At 45.1% G+C, this 23,097-nt stretch overlaps 1 protein-coding gene across 6 annotated transcripts in view; it reads left to right on the top strand.

Moving 5' to 3' along the window:
* Positions 1 to 23,097, top strand: part of PRR5L (proline rich 5 like) — a 96,088-nt gene that overhangs the window by 26,579 nt on the left and 46,412 nt on the right. For all 6 annotated transcript variants that reach the window (XM_030917609.1, XM_030917610.1, XM_030917615.1 and 3 more), the window contains 2 exons: positions 1,306 to 1,386; positions 15,939 to 15,987. In XM_030917609.1, the coding sequence (XP_030773469.1) occupies positions 1,306 to 1,386; positions 15,939 to 15,987 (130 nt within the window). The remainder of the gene's footprint in view (positions 1 to 1,305; positions 1,387 to 15,938; positions 15,988 to 23,097) is intronic.

Below are 23,097 nucleotides of genomic sequence, written 5' to 3'. Positions count from 1 at the left end.
ATTATGAAGACCTGTGAGCCACGGGTGCTTAGAAGAGGAGGCACAGAGTTTTGTTAGGTTCTAGCCAACCTTTTGTGCACCAAGAATTGAGCAGACTGAATCGGCACTGTGTCTTATATGCTTGTGGGCTACTGTTTTTCAAATCTTTACAGATACTGTTTGGAGAAATTAAATGCACCATTATTTTGAAGCATGACTGAATTCTTTGTAGTTTGGGTCATTATGGATCTTTTCTCTTTTCTTTTTTTTCTTTTTTTTTTCTTTTCTTGAGACAGTCTTGCTCTGTCACCCAGGCTGGAGTGCAGTGGTGTGATCTTGGCTCACTGCAACCTCTGCCTCCCAGGTGCAAGCGATTCTCCTGCCTCAGCCTCCTGAGTAGCTGGATTTACAAGTGCACGCCACCACACCTGACTGATTTTGTATTTTTAGTAGAGACGGTGTTTCACCATGTTGGCTAGGCTGGTCTCGAACTCCTGACCTCAAATGATCTGCCTGCCTCTGCCTCCCAAAGTGCTGGGATTACAGGCGTAAGCCACCGTGCCCAACCCATTATGGATATTTTCAATGAATGGACACAGAAAGCATGACTCTGATGATAGGGATGGAGAGAGGGGGTTCCAAAATGTTTTGGTGTTAAATGGATCCCTGTTCTTTAAAGAAAAGGCCAGGGCCCTTAATACAGACAAGATCGTAAGCAGCTCCTTTGCTGAAACACTGGGCTGTTGTCCTAGAGGCTGTGGAGTAAGCCCTGATATGGCCTCTCAAGGGACTGACTCTACTGCCCCTACACCTCACAGGAGTGGAAATATGAGGGGCCTGTAAGGCTGGCCTGCGGGAAATTCTTCCAAGGAAAGTGCTGTTAAAAAGGAAAGGAATTACCGGTTCATGTTAGTTCAAGGCCACCAAGCTTCCCTGTGAAGACAGTGGCTGTGAAAGAACCCCAGGCATGGGTCAGCTTCTGCTGGCAGGAAATGCCATTTGGAATCTCCCAGGCCCATGCAGTTTCCTGCAGTCAGATCCCATTGCCTGCCCTTGACTGTGGCTGCACCAGCGGGGCCGCCAGCGAGGTGAGGGAGGAAGACCTGCTGGCTTGCAAGAAAGCAGGGGCTGCTTTTGAGTCCTTTCGGCTTCCATCTTCCTTTCTCTCCAAGGACACTGAGGAGGAAATGGAGGATGGATGGAGAGTGTGACCAGGTTTGTGCTATGAGCTTCCTGGTCACTCCACCCACCTTCAGCCCTGAGCTGCTATTGAAATGGCCCAAGAAGAGAGATTCTCTAACCAGGTGTTATTCTCTTTTCCTGTAGCGTTCAGACTGCTGTGATCAACGTTTTCAAAGGGGGCGGCTTGCAAAGCAACGAGCTCTATGCCCTGAACGAAAACATCAGGTATGTGGCAGGCCAGACTTGGTGCCATTTTCCCGTATAAGCCTGAGCAGGGGCAGAGGGGCTACCCCCTTAGGAGCCTTAAGAATTTTTTTTTTTTTTTCCCTGCTTGGCTCTTATTGCTTCTTCTGTCAGCTATGCTGCTTTCATGGCTGTTGTGTTCTGAGACCTATATCTGTCTAAACTTCTGATCCAGAGAGAATCATTTGTTCAGTATGTAGTGTGTTTTGTGGGGGTAGGGGTAGAGGGTTGATAGATGGCAGGTGTCATTTATTCTGCAAGCATTTATTGTGCCCCTCCTAACCATTAGGCACCATAATAGGCAATTCAGCTTGGTTGTTGGAACCAGACTGCTTAGGGTTTTATTGCTGTTCTTCCTTTTACTAAGTGTCTTACCAGCAAACATTTGAGTGCGTCTCTGTTGGCCAGGCACTGGAGAGACAACAAGGACCAAAGACAGACCCTGCCCTCCTGGAATTTATATTCATTGGGAAGGGAATCATGAGTCAACTAGCCACACATGTGAAATGTAACAGTGCAACTAAGACAGCTACTCCAACACAGCTGATGTGATGAAAGCATATGTTAGAATGATTGATTTTTGTCAAGGAGGCCAGGAAGGGTGGATGTGATGCTGCTGCTGTGATCTGAAACATCCACGGATATTACCTAGGTGAAGAGAGCTCCAGTTGGTAGAAACTGCGCATGCAAAGTTCCTGTGGTTGCAATGAGCAAAGAACCAAAAGGAGGCCCATCCACATGCGTAGAGCACCTGAAGTTGGGTAGTTGTGCAGTTAGGTCTGTGTTTTGGTGAAATGAGAGCAGCAAGTCAGGCAGGGCTCAGAGCACCAGGATCTTCTAGGGATAGCAGATTGATCCATCAGGTCTTTTTTTTTTTTCTTTTGAAATGGGGTCTTGCTCTGTTGCCCAGGCTGGAGTGCATTGGCGCCATCTTGGCTCACTGCGGCCCGCGCCTCCTGGGATCAAGCAATTCTCTGCCTCAGCCTCTGGAGCTGGGATCACAGGCGGCTGCAACCATTCCCGGCTCATTTTAGTATTTTTAGTAGAGACGAGGTTTCACATCTTGGCCAGGCTAGTCTTGAACTCCTGACCTCATGATCCACCCACCTTGGCCTCCTAAAGTGCTGGGATTACAGGCATGAGCCACGGCGCCTGGCCTCCATCAGGTCTTTTCAGGCCCTGGCATTCATTTGTTTCTGGATATGTTAAGTGTAGAACTTCAAGGCTAAAGACCCAACCCTGGAGTGGGCAGAACAATAAACAAGTACATTGTTCTGGTCCTGTTTACAGATAGTTAAGGCCTGTGTTAAGGTCAATGGGGTGTTTTAAGAGCTCTACTTTCATTAAAGTCTTTAGAATTGTATTAAATTTCCATCCATGTTCTTGAGTTTCACATCTTATATAAATATGGAAGAAGACAAAAGATATCTAGCCCAAGGCCTCATTTTACAAAGGAGGAAACTGAGGCCCCAAGAAGTTGAGTGACAGGGGCAAATCTGGGTCAGCCAACCCCCACATTGCCAAGCTTCATTCTTCTCCAGGGACTAAAATTCTGGCCTTTCCATGAGGTTCTTTAGTTCACAATACAAGTATAAATAAATAAAACAGTGACTCAGGAATGTGCTAATTGTTCTTCACTTTGGGAGGCTGATCCTGAAATTGTACTTAAAAGCTCTGTTTGTGGACAGCTGGGATAAGTACAGGCCAAGCCAGATTTCACCAGCCCAGGTAGCCCAGGGGCTGCTAACTCAAAAGACTTCAGGTACCAAGCAGGTCTTCTGAATGGGTGAAGCTGGTGTGGGTGCCGGGTGGTGAGATCTTGTCCTCTGTCGAAAGAGGATTACCCTGGCAGAACACAGGCCCTATGATACATCTCTTATTTTTCAAGAAGAACTGGAAATTGAGATGTTTATGTGAAATTTTCTGACTTTTAAATGTTGGTAAATCCAAATTTCCCCAAACATTGCAGACCAAACAAAACACATCTGTGGACTGAATATGGCCAAGAAGCTGCCCTTTTATGATACTAGTCGTTGCATGCATTGGGGAGGTATTGCTGCTTTGGGGTGTTGAGTCCCCAAAAAATGCTAGGTACCTTCCTCCTACATCAATACATTCAACCCTCCCCACAGCCCTTTGTTATGAGTAGTTGATAAATGAGAAAATCATGTATTAGAGAAATAAAATAACTTGTCCAAAGTCACACAGCAATGAGCAGTGGCATAACAATTTGAACTCCTTTCTGACTTAGATACCTCTAGTAGTCTGCTGGGGCTGCCATAACAAATACCATAGACTGGATGACTTAAACAACAAAAATGTATTTCTTGATGTTCTGGAGGCTGGGAAGTCCAAGATCAAGGTGCTGGTCATTTCCATTCCTGGCGATGGCCCTCTTCCTGGCTTGCAGATGTGTACTTTGTGTACACATGACCTCTTTTGCATTCGATGGGGAGAGCTCGCTCTCTGATGTCCCTTATAAGGACACTAGTCATGTGGGCCCTACTCTCATGACCTCATGTAACCCCAAGTATCTCTCAAAGGCCCATCTCCAAATCCCATCAAATTGGGGGTTAAGGCTTTAACATATAAATTTTGGGGGGATGCATAGCAACACCTTTGTTCTTTGGGCAATATTGTAGTGTCAGAAAGAGAGGTCTTATGCTGGGAGAGGGATTAAGCTGATGGTTCCTGATCTTTTTTTCTGCCATCGTTCCTTTCCCGAGGTCTCTGTGAGCCCATCTCTTATCATATCCTGTGACTAACACCCATCCTGAGGAGCATGACACTCCCCCAGCCCTCCTTTCCAGGGTTGGAGTTAGGGCTACTAGATGTCCTCTGTGTCTTGAGTGATTTTTCAGACTAGTGGGAACTACATATGGTTGAAGTTTGAAACTATTTGCCCAGATATAAATTGAGCCCAGAGTAAGCCAAAGCTTAAAAAAAAATCAGAGCTTTCTTCCCCATTTTTCTGTACCTTGCATTCTAGCCACACTATATTAGAGAAGGCCAGAGGATGGAGATAGGCTTTCACATCAGAGACGCAGATTATAACTGAGGATGTGAAGTATCTCCCAGGGACTGAATGTGACCTGGATGTCCCAAGTTGAATAAAGCCAACCCTCCCACATCAGCAAGTGCCTGTGTGGAGGTAAACACAGCTGCCTTTATTCCAGCATCTTAAACACTGAAGTAGGCTGCTCTCTGGTTACATTCAAGTAGACACTTGGGTTTTGATTTTCCTTTTGGAAGACTTGTTTGCAGAATAGATCTATCAACTCAACATGATTGAAGCAGGACTGGTGGAGAGGGTGGGGCACAGAATGGTAGGGATGTCAGAAAGAGATGTGCAAACAGAGAGGCCTCAGTTCTTCAGCCCATTTTTCAGTTGTGACAGTCCTCTTATATGCAAGAGGATTTGTGCTAGGTTTAATAGAAATTTTTAACCAAAGAGAGCAGTTTCTGGATTCAGAGAGACCAGCGATCAAGATTGGGCTAGCTGCGTGACCTTGGGCAAGTGACTTCATTTTTCTAAGTCTATTTTGTCTTTTATGAAATGAGGATAATAATAGCCCTAACCTCATGGTCACTGGGAGGATTGAGATAATGCTAAAAGCATCCTTAGTACAGGGTCTGGTGGTTTAATAAAGTTTAATAAATATTAGCCATATGATTCTTATTACTGTGAACACTTAAGAAATAGTAAAGTGATACATAATGGGTGAGTACAGTGCATGAAAGCACAGGCCGATGTGATGAATTTCCCCATGAATAGTGCTGTGTATAACCCTCTCCTGGCTGGGTGTCATGCTCCCACTTGTAACCCCAGCACTTTGGGAGGCTGAGACAGGAGGATTGCTTGAGTCCAAGTGTTTGAGACCAGCTTGGGCAGCATAATGAAACCCCGGTTTCTACAAAAAATTACAAATAAAATTAAAAACTGGGTGTGACGATGCACATTGCACTCCAACCTGGGCAACAGAGCAAGATCCTGTCTCAGAAAAAACTTCTCCAGCAGTTTGGATGAGGTGAGCTCACTTTGAACTAGAGAGTCTGGGACAGAATCCTCAAAGAGTGGTGCCTGGAGTTGAAGTTTGGGTGAGGCTAAGTTCTTACAAGGAGAGCCAGCTGTTTCTCCTTTCCACAGAGAAAAGAACAAGAGGAAATGACTTTCTCAGTTCTCCATTCTACTCAAGCCAAATGGTAATAAACGTTTTGACGGAGTATCCAAGTCTGGGGTCAAAGCCTAAATCACGTTCTTTGGGTCACTCATCCCAGCCACCCTGGCCACTTTCTATCTGTGGAGTTAGTATGTAACTGGGAAATACAAATTTATTTAAATAGTAGCCAATGCAAAGGATGACTAGGAAGGAAGATGTTTTATGTAGCTGGGTCTTGTAATGCAGTAATCATTATAAGTGGCCTTTCCATTTAAGACATGTCTTTGAAAATAGACTGTATTTTAAATGTTAGCAGATAGACTTTGAAGTAACTATGAGGAAGAACTTGGGACTGAGGAAGGTCAAGTTCTAAAACACAGTATTGGATCCAAAGACAGGTGTCTCCATACTGTAAGAATAAATCCAGCTGGGCATGGTAGCTCACATCTGTAATCCCAGCACTTTGGGAGGCCAAGGTGGGCAGATCACGAGGCCAGGAGATCGAGACCATCCTGGCTAACACAGTGAAACCCTGTCTCTACTAAAAATATATATTAAAAAAATTAGCTGGGCGTGGTGGTGGGTGCCTGTAGTCCCAGCTACTCGGGAGGCTGAGGCAGGAGAACGACGTGAACCCAGGAGGTAGAGATTGCGCCACTGCACTCCAGCCTGGGCGACAGAGCGAGACTCCGTCTCAACAACAACAACAAAAGAATAAATCTGTCAGGCCAGGTGCAGCGGTTCACCCTGTAGTCCCAGAACTCTGAGAGGCCGAGGCGGGTGGATCACCTCAGGAGTTTGAGACCAGCCTGGCCAACATGGCAAAACCCTGTCTCTACTAAAAATACAAAAATTAGCCAGGTATGGTGGTGTGCACCTGTAATCCCAACCAGCTATTTTTGGGAGACTGAAGCAGGAGAATTGCTTGAACCTGGGAGACAGAGGTTGCAGTGAGCCAAGATCGCACCACAGTGCACTCCAGCCTGGGGGACAGAGTGAGACTTTGTCTCAAAAAAAAAAAAAAAAAAAATCCGACAGAAATGTCTCACCTCAATATAGTGGCCAGTGTTGCCCTGTGTAAAAGTCAGGGCACATGGTCTGTTGATATGAAAACCATAAATCAGAATATTTCCTATTGAAACTGCCTTAGGAGGCACAGCTTGCACATTGTAACATCTCTCAAGGTAAGAAAATGACCTTTCAGAATAGACGTATTCTGGCTAAATCCCCAGGCATCACAATCAGCAATTCTGGCTTCCCTAAATTTCCATCTGCTGGAGTTTGGGCTGATTCTGGGAATCTTCTTGTTTTGAATTCTCTGTGGGGTGTTAGTGCGGCTTTTAACACCCCTCTCCAGCCTCACCCCTGATGTGGCTGCGTTTTGGCAGCGGGGACAAGTCTGGGTTAGAGGTTTGAGTTTCATGAGCCCTTCCAAGAACGAGGGCAGCTAAGCTGACACAGGAGTGCGCTCTCCCTAAACAGTCTTTTCTGCCAACTCTCCCACTGATTTTATGCGACCGAGAAGAATTAGAAAAGTGTGAAAAAAAAAAAAGCAAGATTGATGTTTCCTGGTTCTTTGAAGAACCTGCTTGCCAATGTTCTTGTAAGTTCTTATTCAGTCTTTGAGTATTGGGGTGTGTGTGTCAAAGGAGGGGCCATTGATTCATTGATTCTTTTATTGAATAAATGTGGAGTACAGGGCTGTATTCTGGGGTGGCCATTGAGTAGGTGGTTTGTGTCTTGGAGCTCTTACAGCAGAATGAGAGAGGAACTGGGCAGGTAGTTCTTGGGCAATGCTTTTAGAGGGGTGAAGGTGGAATCTGGAGTGCTGGGAGCCTGTGGAGGATGGGCACATAATTAGACCTAGGAGAAAGTGATGCCCAAGTTGAAATCGGAAGCGGGAGCAGGCAGAAAGCGCAGTTGAGGATCTAACATTCTTGCCACCACCACCACTCCATGCCCTCCCGCCTCCTCAAACTCCCTGGGAGGACTTTTTCTCTGCAGAAATAAATGCTCAGAGATGAGGTTCCCAGAAACCAGAGATGAGTTATCTGCAGCCGGCCTGAGACAGGAAACGCACATTTTCCTTCTCTCTCCAACCACCCTGCTTCTGTTCTTGTTGGGAGGGAGGAGGTAGTGTGAAGAAAACCCCAGAGATTTTCAAGGAAAGAGGAGGTTCCAAGAATTGTGTTTGATCTCTGACAGGTCTGAGTTGAAATATCTTCCTTCTGAGTCAGTTGCTTGCCGGAAACCCAAAGGGAAATCCACCTCCGATTTTTCCATCTCTTTAACAGAGTCTGTTGACTGTAGGAGAGGGGGACCCACAGTAGTGGGGAGAGCTGGGAGGGGACGGGAGGAAGGTGAGCCTGGATCCAGCTCACAGGCTGATATCATAGACCAGTCCCTGGCCTGATGCCACGAGGTAATGATAACCGCAGACACTTGCTTAGCGTTTAGTATGTGCAAAGCTCCAAGTGCATCATATATGTCAACTCTTTTAAAACTCCCCACACCCTGTGAGATAGATAGTGTATCCCTGTTTTACAAGGAGGAAGTACAGATACAGAGAGGTGGAATAACTCACCCGGAGTCATGTAGCCAGTAAGAGCCTGAGCTGGGATTTGAACCGAAGTCTCCCATGTCCTTAAACCCTTAGTAGGTGGGCTGCAAGAGCCACACAGAGCTGGCATTATCCAGATTTGGGCTTGATGTGCCTGGGCATAGGTTCATGAATAGATCATGAGGGGGGCATTGGCCTTCTGAGAAGCCTAGTTTTGGAGGGATTAAGGTGAGGTCTCTTCTTGGTCTGGGTGACTCTGCCTGATGATGTGTTACTACTTTGTACCTGCTGTGGCTGAGAAACAGACTTGGTTTTCAGGTTAAGAAGGGTTATTAGAAATGGCAGATTGGAAACCCATGGGGTTGGCGCATGTGGTGTTTGGCCTAAAAGTTGTTTAGAAATCTGGACATCTCACCTAAAACTCCAGGTTTCCAGACTCTCTGGAAAGGTCAGATCTGGGCACTGGACTCAAGGTCTGGCATGGAGCTTGTCAGGGGAGCTGAGGCCTGGCTGCTGGCTTTAGAGGGACTTTCTTGGTCTTTACAGTACACACTCACTTGCTTCCCTTCCTTGCCTGCCTGCCCCTGTGGCATGGGGGGTACCACTGCCTGGTTAGGTTGGCCTCCATTTGAATTGGGATCTACCAGGGTATGCCCCTGGCAAAGCTCTGAGCATCAATCTCATCAGCAAAATGAGGATACACTCCTACCTGTGAGGCTGTTGGAGAATTTGAGATTCTGTGTGCAGACTGCTGAGCATAGTGTGCCGCATCACTAGGAGTTCAATAAATGCTCTTTGTCGGTTTTCCTCCCATGTTTCTCACTGTTCCCATTGCCACCCACTAGGATGCAGACACCCAAAATGTGAGAGTACTCCATGTCCTGAGTCAAGGATACCACCTCCCATGGGTTCCCATGGAATGGACCAGAGAAGGGGAGGGAGTCTTTCTGTCTGTTCCGACTTAAGAGAAGCTGTCTCCTTGAAACATATCCTATCGCAGAAGTGAGGTGGGTGATATCAGGACATTCAGCAATCAGGCTGGATGGGCACTGACCGGCTACAGCATTGGGCACAGGACTCTGGAGGACCTCTGCTGTTCCTGGATCTTGAGGTGGTCTGGGCAGATCTCGCCAAAGGGCCAGGGTGCAGGGCTAGGGAACTTTGGGCAACCCCTACTTGCCAAATGGCACAGAAATGTTAACTACTGATATGGTTATTCCAACTCATCTTGGCTCACCTGCAGCACTTCTTGCAAGCTGCCTCATCCTCTTTAACCTCATGTGGTAAGAGAGTTGGGACAAGGAGAAGGATTTCGCCGCCTTTGGTCTTTCTCTGTGTGCAAGGCAGACTGACTCTGTCCGAGGTGATTTCCCTCTGTCACTTCTGCGCTTGCCCACTCTGCTACCATCCTGCTGTCCCTGTGCCTCTCCACCAGCTTGACTCCAGCTTTTAGTAATGCCTCCTTTACCTTTCAGCCCACAGAAGTGGGAAGTTGAGTTGACAAGACGGTGAGGCGTGAGATCGCAGGTCTGTGTAATAACAGGAAATCCTGTCAACTGGGGTGGTGTCTCAGCTGGTCAGCCTGGAAGGGAGACAGGGTGAGATCATGTAGACCAGTCAGTGCTTCCCCATTTTTTCCCCCTATTATGCCTCCTTTTGGCTTTTGGCTGAACTTCACACCCAGTTTCTCATTTTGGTCAGGCCCCATGTAAGTGTCCCTTTCACATTACCCTCAGTTCCCAGCTTCCCTTTTTCTAGCTCAGTGGCTTGTGGTGGGGGTTGGTAGCAGTAGAATTCTGTTTTCAAATGAGACCAGGCATGGAAGTCCAATATGTGAAACAGATGGCATATGGGGGCTGCTGAGGCTGAGGGGTTGCTTTCATGTCAGTTACATGTCCCGGCAATTCTCTTCTCAAAAACTCTGCCTCCACCTTCCTACCTTCTTATCCTTTCATCAGCTGGTCTGGCCCTACCTAACATATTACCCTCTTTATGAATTTCTCCTGGGTCCTCAATCCCAGGCATAGGAAATGCTAGTGTGGCTGTACTTGTAGGAAGATGCTGAGAAGCAGTGGGCTGGAGTTTTCAAGACCTTGGGATTCAGAGTCTTGGGTGAAGTCATAGCAGCTCATGCTTGCCAAACCTTGCTGTGGGCCAGGCAGCGTTCTAGCAGTTTGATGAGGATTAACCCATTTTACTTGTACAGTAATCCTATGAAGTAGGTATCCTTATCCTCCCCACATTCTAGGTGAGGAAACTGAAGTATGAAGAACCAGTGAATTCTCCCAGGTCATTGCTAACAACAGCTGCTAAGTGGCTGCCAAGATGCAGAGCCGGGCAGCTCTGGGCTCCCTGATTGCAACAAGACACATGTTATCTCTGGCCTGTGCTTGCTCGGGTCAGTTTCCTTGTGTATTAAAAGTGAGGCTATTATTGCTGCTTACAGTTCTGTTTTAGGCTTAAATGTGGGAACGCCTACATTGTTGACAGTGGTTTCCAGCACCCAGTAAGTGCTCAATAAACTTTAATTGGAGAAAAATGCCGGGTTCCAGCCTAAGAGCAATTTGTTTGTTATTCCTTATGATGATGATGATTGTTTGTTTTAACAAGTAATTGCTTTTCTGTTGACAGGGCAGCAACCCTAGGATAGAGTGGGAAAAGTGGAAGGGAGGCTGCCAGATTCTAGGCCTGAGCCTCCAAGGAGCTTACGGCCTAGGTGTTAGGAATCAGGGTTTTCATCTTTCCTGCATCTAGGGAACCACAAACCACAGCCTCTTTAATTTGGCTGTCTCTCTCCAGCTTTTCTCTTCTTTCTTGTCCTTTACAAATTAAATTGGTAAACGTGAGTAAGGCTGTAGGGTGAATTGTCTCATTATGATTTTGGCCTAGGTTTCTAATGCCTTGATATTTTTTATTCTCATCTTTTGGGTAAGATGAACCTCCTGTACCCTATAAAAGAGTGGACCAGATCACTCTCTCGTGGGGCACAGGAGAAATCATTGAGCTCTGTTTCATCCTTTTCTTCTGGCATCCAGCACCATGTCTAACACATAACATTATGTTTTCAGTAAATGGTTAAGATTCAAATAATTAATTAATGGGGTCTCCACTCTGAGTTCCTTCTTTTTTTGATAGGGGGAAGGTAGCTTTTAAGTGGGGAAGTGTCTGCCAAGTTCCACTGGAGATGGTGTGTTGGAACAGAGGTGTGGAAAATCCCCTTCTCTCAATTCAGCTGAGACAAGATAGAGTTTTTTTCAGAAACATTCTTTCCTTATAAACCAATGCAAGCAGAATAAACAGAGTATAGACATGGATTGTAGATTTGCAACATGACTCAGCCACGGTCTGCTCACAGGCTGGCCTAGCCAGCGCTGCTGGGGACTCCTGGCCCCCTTTCCTCATCTTTTCACTCTCTATAGTCCTGGGAAAAAGGGTTCTTGGGTTACTAGCTTGAGGCAGGTCTGGACTGGTGGGTTCCCAGGACTTGTGGGATTCTCTGTTAGCTGGTACCCACCCTGCTTCCTGATGTGCCCTTGATAGGGACTTATGCGATTCTTTCTCGAGCTTCTGACCATTCTGCAATAATCTTGGTGGTGGTTATTAACTTCAGAATCTCAAAAATTTGTTTCTTTTTTTTTTTTTTTTTTTTGAGACGGAGTTTCTCTCTGTCGCCCAGGCTGGAGTGCAGTGGCCGGATCTCAGCTCACTGCAAGCTCCGCCTCCCAGGTTTACGCCATTCTCCTGCCTCAGCCTCCCAAGTAGCTGGGACTACAGGCGCCCGCCACCGCGCCCGGCTAGTTTTTTGCATTTTTTTAGTAGAGACGGTGTTAGCCAGGATGGTCTCCATCTGCTGACCTCGTGATCCGCCCGCCTCGGCCTCCCAAAGTGCTGGGACTATAGGCTTGAGCCACCGCGCCCGGCAAAAATTTGTTTCTGAATAGGATTGTATTGACGTGGTTCAAAAATTTTACACATATAGCAAGGGTATACAATAGAGTCTCCCACCCCTGTATCCCAGAAACCAGTTTTCCATTCTCTCTTCCTTGAAGATAAGTATTAGTAACAGTAACTTATTGGGTATTCTTCCAGAGTTTCTTTATGTGTATATAAGAAATACATATGGAAACACAGTTGATAATACTGGATACTTTATACAAGGTCTGTGGACTGGAGTGGGGTCTGGTGATGTGGTGTCTGCAGGACAGCATCTTCCCCAAACTTCAGGGAATCGAGTTGGCTAAAGTGTTGTGTTGCCCTACGTAATTTCCAGCAACAACTTCAAGCTTCTCCAAGGCTTTACCTGTAGACATGAAGAAGAGGACACACAACCCAGTACTTTTTTACATATGATTTTAAAAAATGCATATGTGGATCAGGCACAGTGGCTCATGCCTGTAATCCCAGCACTTTGGGAGGCCAAGGTGGGCAGATCACCTGAGGTCAGGAGTTCGAGGTCAGTCTGGACAACATGGTGAAACCCTATCTCTACCAAAAGTACAAAAATTAGCTGGGAGCAGTGTTGGGTGCCTGCTATCCCAGCTACTCAGGAGGCTGAGGCACAAGAATCGCTTGAGCCCAGGAGGCGGAGGTTGCAGTGAGCTGAGATGGCACCACTGTACTCCAGCCTGGGCGACAGAGCAAGACTCCGTCTCAAAAAAAAAAAAAAAAAAAAATCAAGGAGCTATATATTTCAATTCTAAGGGCCTATGGGGAAACCCATTCATATAGTAATACAGACTTGAACAGCAAGTTATGTAAGAGTGGAATTGACCAACAAATGTGTTAATGTAATGTAAACTAAAATGTGTATTCTTGTTTTTCTCTTCCCATTTTATAAGATAGCCTGTTGTATGTACACACTGTTCTGTATCTTGCATTGTTTCTTTGCTTACTATGACTTAAATCTTTCATGTCATTATTTAGAGCACTTCTTCACTCCCTTTTTTAAATAGTTGCATAGAATTCCATTGCGTGGATGAATATAATCTTTTTATTAGCACTTTATTGGTGCATATTTTATGTTGATTTCTATATTTTGCTGCAATGAAAAACTCTGCACGTATGTGACATGTGACCCTGTCTAACCATGTTATCATGCCCAGACAGAAGGCAGGATTTTATAAGGAATAAGGGCAGTGTAGCTTACGATTTGCCCACGTAGAGCAATAGAATCTTGCCTTAAGTGATCAATAAGGTCTTTTCTGTTCAGATAATTCTATGAACAGTACCTAGTGGAGAAGGCTTTGCATTCTAGATTTGATAAAAGGACAAGTGTGTGGTTCTCCTACTGTACCTGGCTATGGACCATTATATTTAAAGTATATAAAGCAGTTTACCACATCCCATCTGGTTCCTCCTCAGTAAAGAAATAGTTATCACTATCAGCATGGTAGAAGGCCCCTCTTCATGTTCTACTTCTTTATTCTTCCCCATTACCATCTCATCACCCGTTATAGCTGCTTCTAGCTTCAGAGTCCTTTCTGCTAAGTCTTTATCTTGGAAGTTGCATTGTCTGCTCTTTAGCTTCTGCTCTGTTAGGCTGATTTCTACCTAGACTTCTCTTCCTGGAACACTCTGCAGAATTCTGGCCTTGGCTGTGGCTTGCTGCACCCTGGCTGCAATGTAAGGCTCCTGGGCTTCCACCCTTCCTGTAGAGTGAAGCCCCTTCCTGCCCTGCCTGATAGAAGGAGAGGAGATGTCTTGGATTCCTCAACTGGGTAGCACCAGGATGCTTTTCTGCATCCCACTGTGAGATGCCTGGGGCAACCTTTATTTGTTCAATCATATCCAGCCCAAACTCATAATTCCGGCACCAGCATAGATCCCTCCTCCATGCTGCTCTCCAGGAGGATGTCCATAGTTTTTTATCTTGAAGGCCCCCTTAACCCCGACGTCTTTCTTTTTCAGTCTTACCCATGGCATCTTCATGAGCACAGTGTTTTCCCACTGTGGGTTCCCTGGGACACCAATTCCACAGCGTATTATATGATCTCAGAACCATGTTAGTCCCTCAGCATCATGAGTACCCAAGATACCTCCCTGGGAAGCTCTGCCCTAAGTAGCCTATTGTTGGGACTTGTTTTTCCACTTGTGCGGAAAGCTTGGCTTCTTCACCTATGGCGTTGAGACTTCCCAAGGACCATGAGGACTTTGTTAGAAGGTGTTTCTCCCTCCTGTGGTCAGAAGCAATCTTCTTACCTCTTCCTGTTTCAAAGCCTCTATCCACTTTAGGCTGCCCCGTAGGTTGCTGTTTCCTGTCTGAGAGACACGTCTAGCCTCTGCCTCAAAGACTAGCGATGCCCAACCTGCTCTTAGTCCAGTGGCTTTTGACAAAGGCTTCCTTCTCTTGGATCAGACCTGCCCACATCTGGGAGAACCCCTGGGTTGTGTTGACGGGGTGGCCCTCCATGAGACTGCCATTAAATTGGCCCTCAAAATGCAGCATCCACGAGAGACATATTTTCTGTCATGGGAAAAGGAAGGTATTTTCTTCGTTCAACGTGTGTTTGTGGTTTTCCAGGGCTTTTTCTGGCACAGAAATTCAAATCGTGTGGTTCTCTCTTTTTTTGTCTTAATTTTATTGTGCCTGTTTTCTCTGCACAAAACAACATCTTGCTGTAACCTCTTGTTTATCCTTCAGTGACGTGAGTGAACATGTTTTGGGGGAGTGAATCCTCAGCAAGGGTTGTCAGAAACTTGAGCATTTGCTCCTTATTAGCCATAGCCAATGGGATGAGTAAAAAAAAGCATTTGAAATCCTGAAGGGTTTACTCCCTAGGGAACTCACTGGATCTGGGGAGCAAGTTATTCTTGTTTTTTTGTTCCCTTACCTTGTCTGGATCAAAATAAAGAATAGTATGGGTGGTTCCATTATTTGTCACAGGGAAAAGGAGAGCTGGTGTCAATATCCCTATTTTCCATTTGTATTTTATTAGCACTTAAGATTCATTGAAATCATCTTGTGAGTGTATTTATTAACATGCTATCTATCCATCAGCCCCCAAGAAGAGAGCAGAGACCTTGTCTGTCTTACTCACCTTTGAACTCCTGGTGCTAGAACAACGTGTAACACATAAAGAGCCATTCAACACATCTTCATTGCTGGATAAATAAAATCTCTCTGTTCTCCCTGCTGTGGCCCACCTTGAAGACTGCTTCAGTCCATTGGGCATGGGTTGTAAGACCACCCAAACCATGGTACCAAGTTGAATTTTGGGTTGGGGGAGGGGTTCTGGATTTGGAGGAGAGACAGGGTGGAGTTATGGGAAAAGATGTTGATTTTGCAAAAAGTCTGGGTTCAAATCTTGGCTCTGCCACTGACTTGTTTTGGGGAACTCTCTGAGGCATCATTTTTTAAATCTGTACAGGAAGAATAATAATTACTCCTACCCCCGCTCAACATACACTTTATAATCCTTGGTTGAAGAATGTATGAAAAATGCGTTTTAAACTATAAAGTGCTCTGCAAATGTGGAGGAGTGCAAAATGATGGTCTTTCTTTTCTTTTTTTTTTGCTTCATATAAAGCCAGGTGCCCTGGCCTGCCCCTAGCAGCTCTGCTGGAATTAGGATTTCCTGTGGCTGGCTGCCCTCTTCACAGTGCTACTTTCTCAGAGTGAACTGAGGAACGCGTCTTCTAGGATTTCCATTGCTACAATTCCATGATAACAATGGGGTCAGGGGGACCAGGACCTAAGAAAGTGCCCCTAACTTCTCAGGCCTGGCCCCACCCCATGCCACTGGTGAGCACATTGTCACCATGAGCTGTACCATCAAGGGCCGCTTGACGGTGTTTCTCTTCTCCCTTCTCCCCAGGCGGCTGTTGAAGAGTGAACTTGGATCATTCATTACAGACTATTTTCAGGTAAGCTGTGTGGATATGAGCATCCGTCATTATCATGCATGTGGGGGCATGGACCTAAAGGGGGTGGCCAGTACTGTACAATTGGACATTCTTTCAACAGCCAAAATTACATATCCCTAGTCCCTGCTGTGTGCTGTGTGTTGCAGAGGGGCACCAGGCCTGAGTGTCCCAGCAGTTAATGGAGGTCCCAGTCCCATGCAGCAGTTCTCAGGCATTTTGGTCTCAGGACCCCTTTACACACATAAAATATTTTGATCCTTGTCTGGATCAAAATAAAGAATAGTATGGATGGTTCCATTATTTGTCTTATGTCTATCTTTACCATAATAGAAATTAAGGCTGGGCGCAGTGGCTCAAGCCTGTAATCCCAGCACTTTGGGAGGCCGAGACGGGCGGATCACGAGGTCAGGAGATCGAGACCATCCTGGCTAACACGGTGAAACCCCGTCTCTACTAAAAAATACAAAAAACTAGCCGGGCGAGGTGGCGGGCGCCTGTAGTCCCAGCTACTTGGGAGGCTGAGGCAGGAGAATGGCGTGAACCCGGGAGGCAGAGCTTGCAGTGAGCTGAATCCGGCCACTGCACTCCAGCCTGGGTGACAGAGCGAGACTCTGTCTCAAAAAAAAAAAAAAAAAAAAAAAAAAAAAAAAAAAAAAAAAAGAAATTAAACCTGAAGAGCTTTAAAATATGTCTTAATTTATTTAAGTAATAAGCCTATTACATACCAGCACTAATTACATTTTTATGAAAAATAACTCTCAGAATAAAATAGTAAGGAGATGTCTGCATTGTCTGGCTTCATAGAAGACAGTTGGATTCTTATATCTGCTTCACTTTCAACTTGTAATGATATTGCATGTCATGTAGTTTTGGGAAAACTCCACTGTAAACTCGTGGATAATGCAAGGGAAAAAAACAGATAGCTTAGTATTACCGAGAAAATAGTTTTGACCATGGGAATCCCCCAGGGGACCCTGAATCATACCACATCTGGATCCACTGTCTGGATCAGTCAGACTTCTCCCTTGTCTATAAAGCTCTAGCATAAAGCTAGTTTAGAGTTTAAGGTTCCAGGACCAATCAGAGGATAGTTTCTCATTCACAGACACAAGCTGTTTTCATGACTCTAACCAAAGGCATGGTGGAGACGGAATGGGGAGTGTTGGGTGACAAGGAGTAACTGACTGGATGGCACTTTAGTGAAGTCAGAATCCCCACTTCTCATTCATTTGCTGAGTGGGCAAGCTGTTTCACCTCCCTGTGCCTCGGTTTCCTCATCTGTAAAATGCGACTAAACATACAACTTATCTTAAAAGGTTATTATGTGCTTTATGTGAAATAACACATGCAAAGCACTCTGTACATAGTGTGCAGGGGGACAGTATAGGGTAGTGGTCAAGATCACAGACTTTAGAGGCAGAGTGCTTGGGTTCGGTGCCCAGCATAGCCACTTACTAGCTGTGTGACCTTGAGCAAGTTGCTTTACCTCTCTGTATTTCCTTTTCTGTGAAACAACAGTAATAGGACCAAACCTTATAGGGTTGTCGTGAAGACTAAATAAGTTATTTATAAAAAGTGCTCAGTGACTAGCAGAGAAAGTAAGACAGTAATAAGTGCTTACTAAATTTATATAAGTGCCTATGTGTTATTCTAAGGTGTAATCCATCTCTTCAAATGGAAAAGTAGCATACAATGCATAACATCTTGGTTTCAGGTTAGCAATATTATTCTGTATCCAAATAGAGCATACTTTTAATAAGACAGTTTAAAGAGATTTTAGGTTTTGAAAACAGTACAGGCATCCGTTTATAACTTTTCTTTATGAGATTCAGGAAGCTTAAACTTTTACATGCACTTTAAAAGAATGACATGTCAGTTGTTTAAACACACACACACACACACACACACACACACACACACACACACACACACGGACAGCTCCTCTAAATCTGGACAAACCAAGACCCAACAGAAGCCTGGAATTCAATCTGGTCATATGTCTCAGCTGCTTGGAAGACAGCTGCTGTTCAGGGAGACAAAAACATAAAGATTAAGAGAGAGATAATTAGTCACAAATGTGAATCATTTCAGTTGCCTTTGACTCAAAGGTCAGTCTTGGCCTCACTCTCTTCTCTTGCTGTCTCTACTGATTGATTTTTTAAAAATCTAACTACAGAGAAGTGGTTTTTCAGTCAGTCCTGGAGAAACCTGCTGGGTTGAATTGCCTTCCTCCTTGACATTTAAAAGCTCCATGGTTTGGTGTGGTTTCAATCAGGTTTTAACTGTCGTTTGTCTTTTGGGCTGGGGGTTACCCCTAGGGTGGATAGGAAAGGGTGTTTGGGTGGGGACTTGTTTATCTGGGAAGCCCTGAGGTTTTTGGGGGCGGTTAATACTGCTTACAAAGCGTGCCAGATGCTTAAAAACTAATAACCACTTGTCATTTCCTATCGGGAACCTAATCAGAGAAGCTGCTATATGAATAGAGTCTCTTGCCAGGGGTGCGGGGCGAGGACTGGTTTTCACAGTTTTAAATCAAAGTTTAAGGTGCTGATCTGGAAACAAGGCTCTCCTAGATACAGTTTTTTTTTTTTTTTTTTTAAATAGATTTTAAGTGTCATGTGGGCACACCACTTCTTTCTTTCTTTCTTTCTTTCTTTCTTTCTTTCTTTCTTTGGATTGGAGTTTCTGGCTTTTTCTTTTTCTGTCTTGGATTTTTCTTTTTTTCTTTCGTTCGTTTCTTTTTCTTTCTTCTTTCTTTTCTTTCTTCGTTCTTTCCTTTCTTCCTTCCTTTCGCTTTTTCCTTCGCCTTCGTTCCTTCCCTTTCCCTTCCTTTCTTTCCTTCCTCTCCTTCCTCTTCCTTCCCCTTCCTCCCTCCCTCCCTCCTCCCTCCCTTCCCTTCCCTTCCTTTCCTTTCCTTCCTCCCTTCCTCCCTTCCTTCCTTCCCTCCTTCCCTCCTTCCCTTCTCTCTTTCTTTCTCTCTCTCTCTCTCTCTCTCTCTCTCTCTCTCTCTCTTTTGGTTCTCCACTCCCTGCAAAGTTCCTGGAACATAGTAGATACTCAGTAAACCTTCTTGGGAGACAGGGAGGGATTTTCTGCCACAGATCACTGAAATGATTTTAGGTGATGCGTGCAATGACATTAAATAACATTAGGCCTTGTGGTTAGAAACTGCTCTCCTCTTTTATTTTCCTTTCACCCTTGGCATTGTGCTGGAGAGGATCTTGAGTGGCACCATGGTGTCCTCTCCCCTCCTCCAGGACTTCGTAATCTCCCTTGTTTGAAGAAGGAGGAGAAGTCCTCGAACTTAGTGTCTTCAGCTAGGGACACTGACTAGTTAGGATTTCTTAACATTATTTTGTTGGCATTGAGTTGATCATTGAGTTCCATTTCACTTAGTGTAAATGATGTCGCTATGGTTTCTATTTTAAACATATTTATATGTTTAAAAAGTGGATTGATATAAGAAAAATAGTATGCAAAGAATAATCATGTAGGTGGCCCTGGCTCTGGCCCTAGTCATGCAGGTGGTTCAAGAGAGACTCAGATTTGGAAAGCCCATTAGCAGGTATTGCTTAAAAATGGGCTGGTTTCAAACCATTCACTTTACAGAAGAAATCTCCATATAAGGAGGCACGTCCCAGAGGGAAGGCTTGTAGAGGCAAACTTAGCCTTCACGTTCGACTGTCAGATGTCATTTCAGGAGGGAAAATCAGGAGGAATGCCAGAAAGTGTGTTCCTCCAGTAAAGGGGCAGAAGGAAGGCCTGAGGACAGATGAGGAATGGAACCCAGGGGTGGACAGGAAAGTCACCAAAACCATGGCTCTGGCTGTTGGGAGAGGCGAAAGATGGGCTTCCTGGGTGCTGGGCTCTGCACTGCAGAGGCTCAGATGGCCATGCCCAGGCATCTGCATTCAGCAGTCAAGTCTGTCTCCTCACCCTGACCCCCAACTCCGAGCTTGCCACTCGGACAGCCTTTTCCGTGGCTCTGCTTTCGAAAGCGAACATTCTTATTTTACATTCTGTGAGTCTTAACACATGTCCCACTTTCCTGAGTGGGAAATAATGAAAATGACCCCGGGTGAGGCCAAGAGAAATCATGTAGGAAAACTGTGCTTATCTCATGCCTGCACACAGAGAAGACAAGCTGTGTGATCTGCGGAAGCCCAGAGAGACATCCATAAGGCACTGTCTGGAAAAGTCTCTGACATTTCCAGTATAGACTTTTTTTCCTTTCCCTCTGTTTTGAATGGTGCCCGGAAGGAAAATTGGGGTTTCCAAGAGAAACGCTATATACTAGTGACAGCTCTGAGGGATAATTGGTTTCTTGTAATTTTTGAAACTGATGATATGAAACATTCTGGATTTTCCTATTTACCTAATTAGGTATCTTGGTGGTTCAGAGCATGGGCGTGTTTGCAGATTATACTTTCTGCCATTCTGTATCTACTGGCTTTGTTGCATGTGTTATAAGCTTTTCCCCCAAGCCCAGAAAGTTCAATTCCTTTTGTTGGAACTGGTGTTTTACTTGATAACAGAAACTCAGGCTAGAGTCGGTGGCTTTGAATGGGTTAATACTAGGAAGAGAGGAAACTTAGCTACCACAGTTGTCAGTAGGTCATGGATACTTGGTAATGTTTGAGATACATTTGTGTGTGCGCATGTATGCATATATATTTATTTTTCCATTTGCTGCTAATATCTGCAAGAGTCCCAGGAGGTCAGTTTTCCCTAGAGTTTACAGCATATGGCAGAGAGCTGAAGGAGTGTAGCATTAACTGAAGACCTGAATGGATGGCAAAGACTTTAAATCAGACCCAGAAAAAGCAATTATACTTTGTGGGAACAAAGATAGGACCTCTGAGGATTCATGGCAAGCTGGATGGAGAGAAGATCAAGAGTGGTGAAGGTAACTTTTGTGATTTCTAAATCCAAATTGAGGAGGAGACAGAAGTTTCAACTGTTCTTTGATCAGCTGGACAGGCTTCTCTAACAAGCAGGACTCCCAAAATGGAAAAAGAGCTAATTGGGTGAACAGAGAGTAGTAAAAGGAATTCCACATACACTCTTCTTTAAAGGTAAAATTGGGGCCTATCCACCCAGGGGGGCTTTGAACAAATGGAACGAGGATCTGGTGAGAAGACAGAGGAGAAGTTACGTTTTTAGGTGAGAGGTCATTAGAGGTTGCATTTTTTTTTTTTTTTTTTTAATTTGGCCAGTACTTAGAGAAGAACAGCATTGTGGAATCTGTAAGCTTTGGGGTGGCCTAGAAGCTCCCATTGGCCACCGTGAGGGGGCGAGAATGAGGTGGAGCCAGACTGGGGGCTTCGAGAAGCATCCCTGGGTGTCTTGGGCTACTCACTGTGGGGCTCGCTGCCTGCCAGAGGTCACTTTTCAGCAGCTTTGCCGTTTTTTTTTTTTTTTTTTTTTTTTTTTAAGACGGAGTCTCGCTCTGTCACCCAGGCTGGAGTGCAGTGGCCAGATCTCAGCTCACTGCAAGCTCCACCTCCCGGGTTCTCACCATTCTCCTGCCTTGGCCTCCCGAGTAGCTGGGACTACAGGCGCACGCCACCTCACCCGGCTAGTTTTTTTTTGTATTTTTTAGTAGAGACGGGGTTTCACCGTGTTAGCCAGGATGGTCTCGATCTCCTGACCTCGTGATCCACCCGTCTCGGCCTCCCAAAGTGCTAGGATTACAGGCTTGAGCCACCGCGCCCGGCCAGCTTTGCCTTTTTTAATCTCCTTAGCAATTATTTGAATTTTGTGCAATTAGTTAAGTATTTTGATTGTACTTTTATCATAATTTATGAGTTTATCCGGAAAAAATGGATCTTAAAATTGATGACCACAGGTCTTAATATAATTGAGATAAAGATGGAAATCAGTAGGCTTGCAGAAGTGGCAAATCTTTATCCTCATTGGACTCAGGTTATTGCACATCAGTTGTGGAAGAAAGGAGCACATAGGTACCAAAGGCTGAAAATATATCACCCAAAAATGAGCTCTGAAGATGAGGTGTAATTAGGGATTTCACAATCCTTTCAAGCTCTATGGGGACAGAATTCCTCCTAAATCATGGAAGTGTGGTATTCTACATGAGTATGTATTTGCAGGAACTCACCATGTATGCAATTTGGTGATTCATTGTAGATGAGAAAGGAATGGCAGGAGCCAGGCTTAGGGCATAGATGGGGGAGGCATAAAAGGTAGGAGCAGATGCTGGAAACAATGTGGTATTAAAATAGTGGAAACACTCGGTGATTCAGTGGGCATGAGAAGTAGAAACTGAGTTGGAAGTGTCGGGAAATTTTTGTTCAATAAGGAAAGCAATAAGGTGACTTTCTCTGAGGCTCTTTAAGAGCTATAAGAACAGAATGAATGATAATGGTAATGACAGCTAATATTTTCAAGCACGTACATGCTGGCCATTGCTCCAAGCTGAAGATTCTCAAAGTATGGTCCCCGAACCAGGGGCTTCAGTATCAGCTGGGAATCTGTTAGAGAAGCAAATTCTAACTGAATCAGAAACTCTGGGGTTGGGGCCCAAGCAATCTGTTTTTTTTTTTTTTTAAGACAAAGTCTTACTCTTGTCACCCAGGCTGGAGTACAGTGGCACGATCTCAGCTCAGTGCAATCTCTGCCTCCCAGGTTCAAGCAATTCTTCTGCCTTAGCCTCCCGAGTAGTTGGGATTATAGGGACACCCCACCATGCCCGGCTAATTTTTGTAATTTTAGTAGTGACAGGGTTTCATCATATTGGTCAGGCTGGTCTCGAACTCCTGACTTCAGGTGATCCACCTGCCTCGGCCTCCCGAAGTGCTGGGATTACAGGTGTGAGCCACCGCACCCAGCCACAATCTGCATTCTGATGAGTCCTACGTGATTGTGAGGCATGCTCAAGTCTGGCAGTGCTTTCAGCATTTCTCCTGGGCTAACTCATTTATTCCTCCTGATGACTGATGAGGATGGTTCTGTTATTATGTATGCCCCTTTTACAGATGCTGCCACTGAGACTCAGAGATGGGGGTTATTTGTCTAAGATACAAATACATACAGCTAGTAAATGGTGGTGCGAAGACCCAGCCCAGGTCATCTGGCCACAGAAGAAAAATC

The sequence above is a fragment of the Rhinopithecus roxellana genome, chromosome 15 (assembly GCF_007565055.1).
Source record: "Rhinopithecus roxellana isolate Shanxi Qingling chromosome 15, ASM756505v1, whole genome shotgun sequence".
In the NCBI taxonomy this organism is placed as follows: Eukaryota; Metazoa; Chordata; class Mammalia; order Primates; family Cercopithecidae; genus Rhinopithecus; species Rhinopithecus roxellana.
Note: the sequence above shows the minus strand (reverse complement) of the source record. Positions and strands in the feature narration are given on the sequence as shown.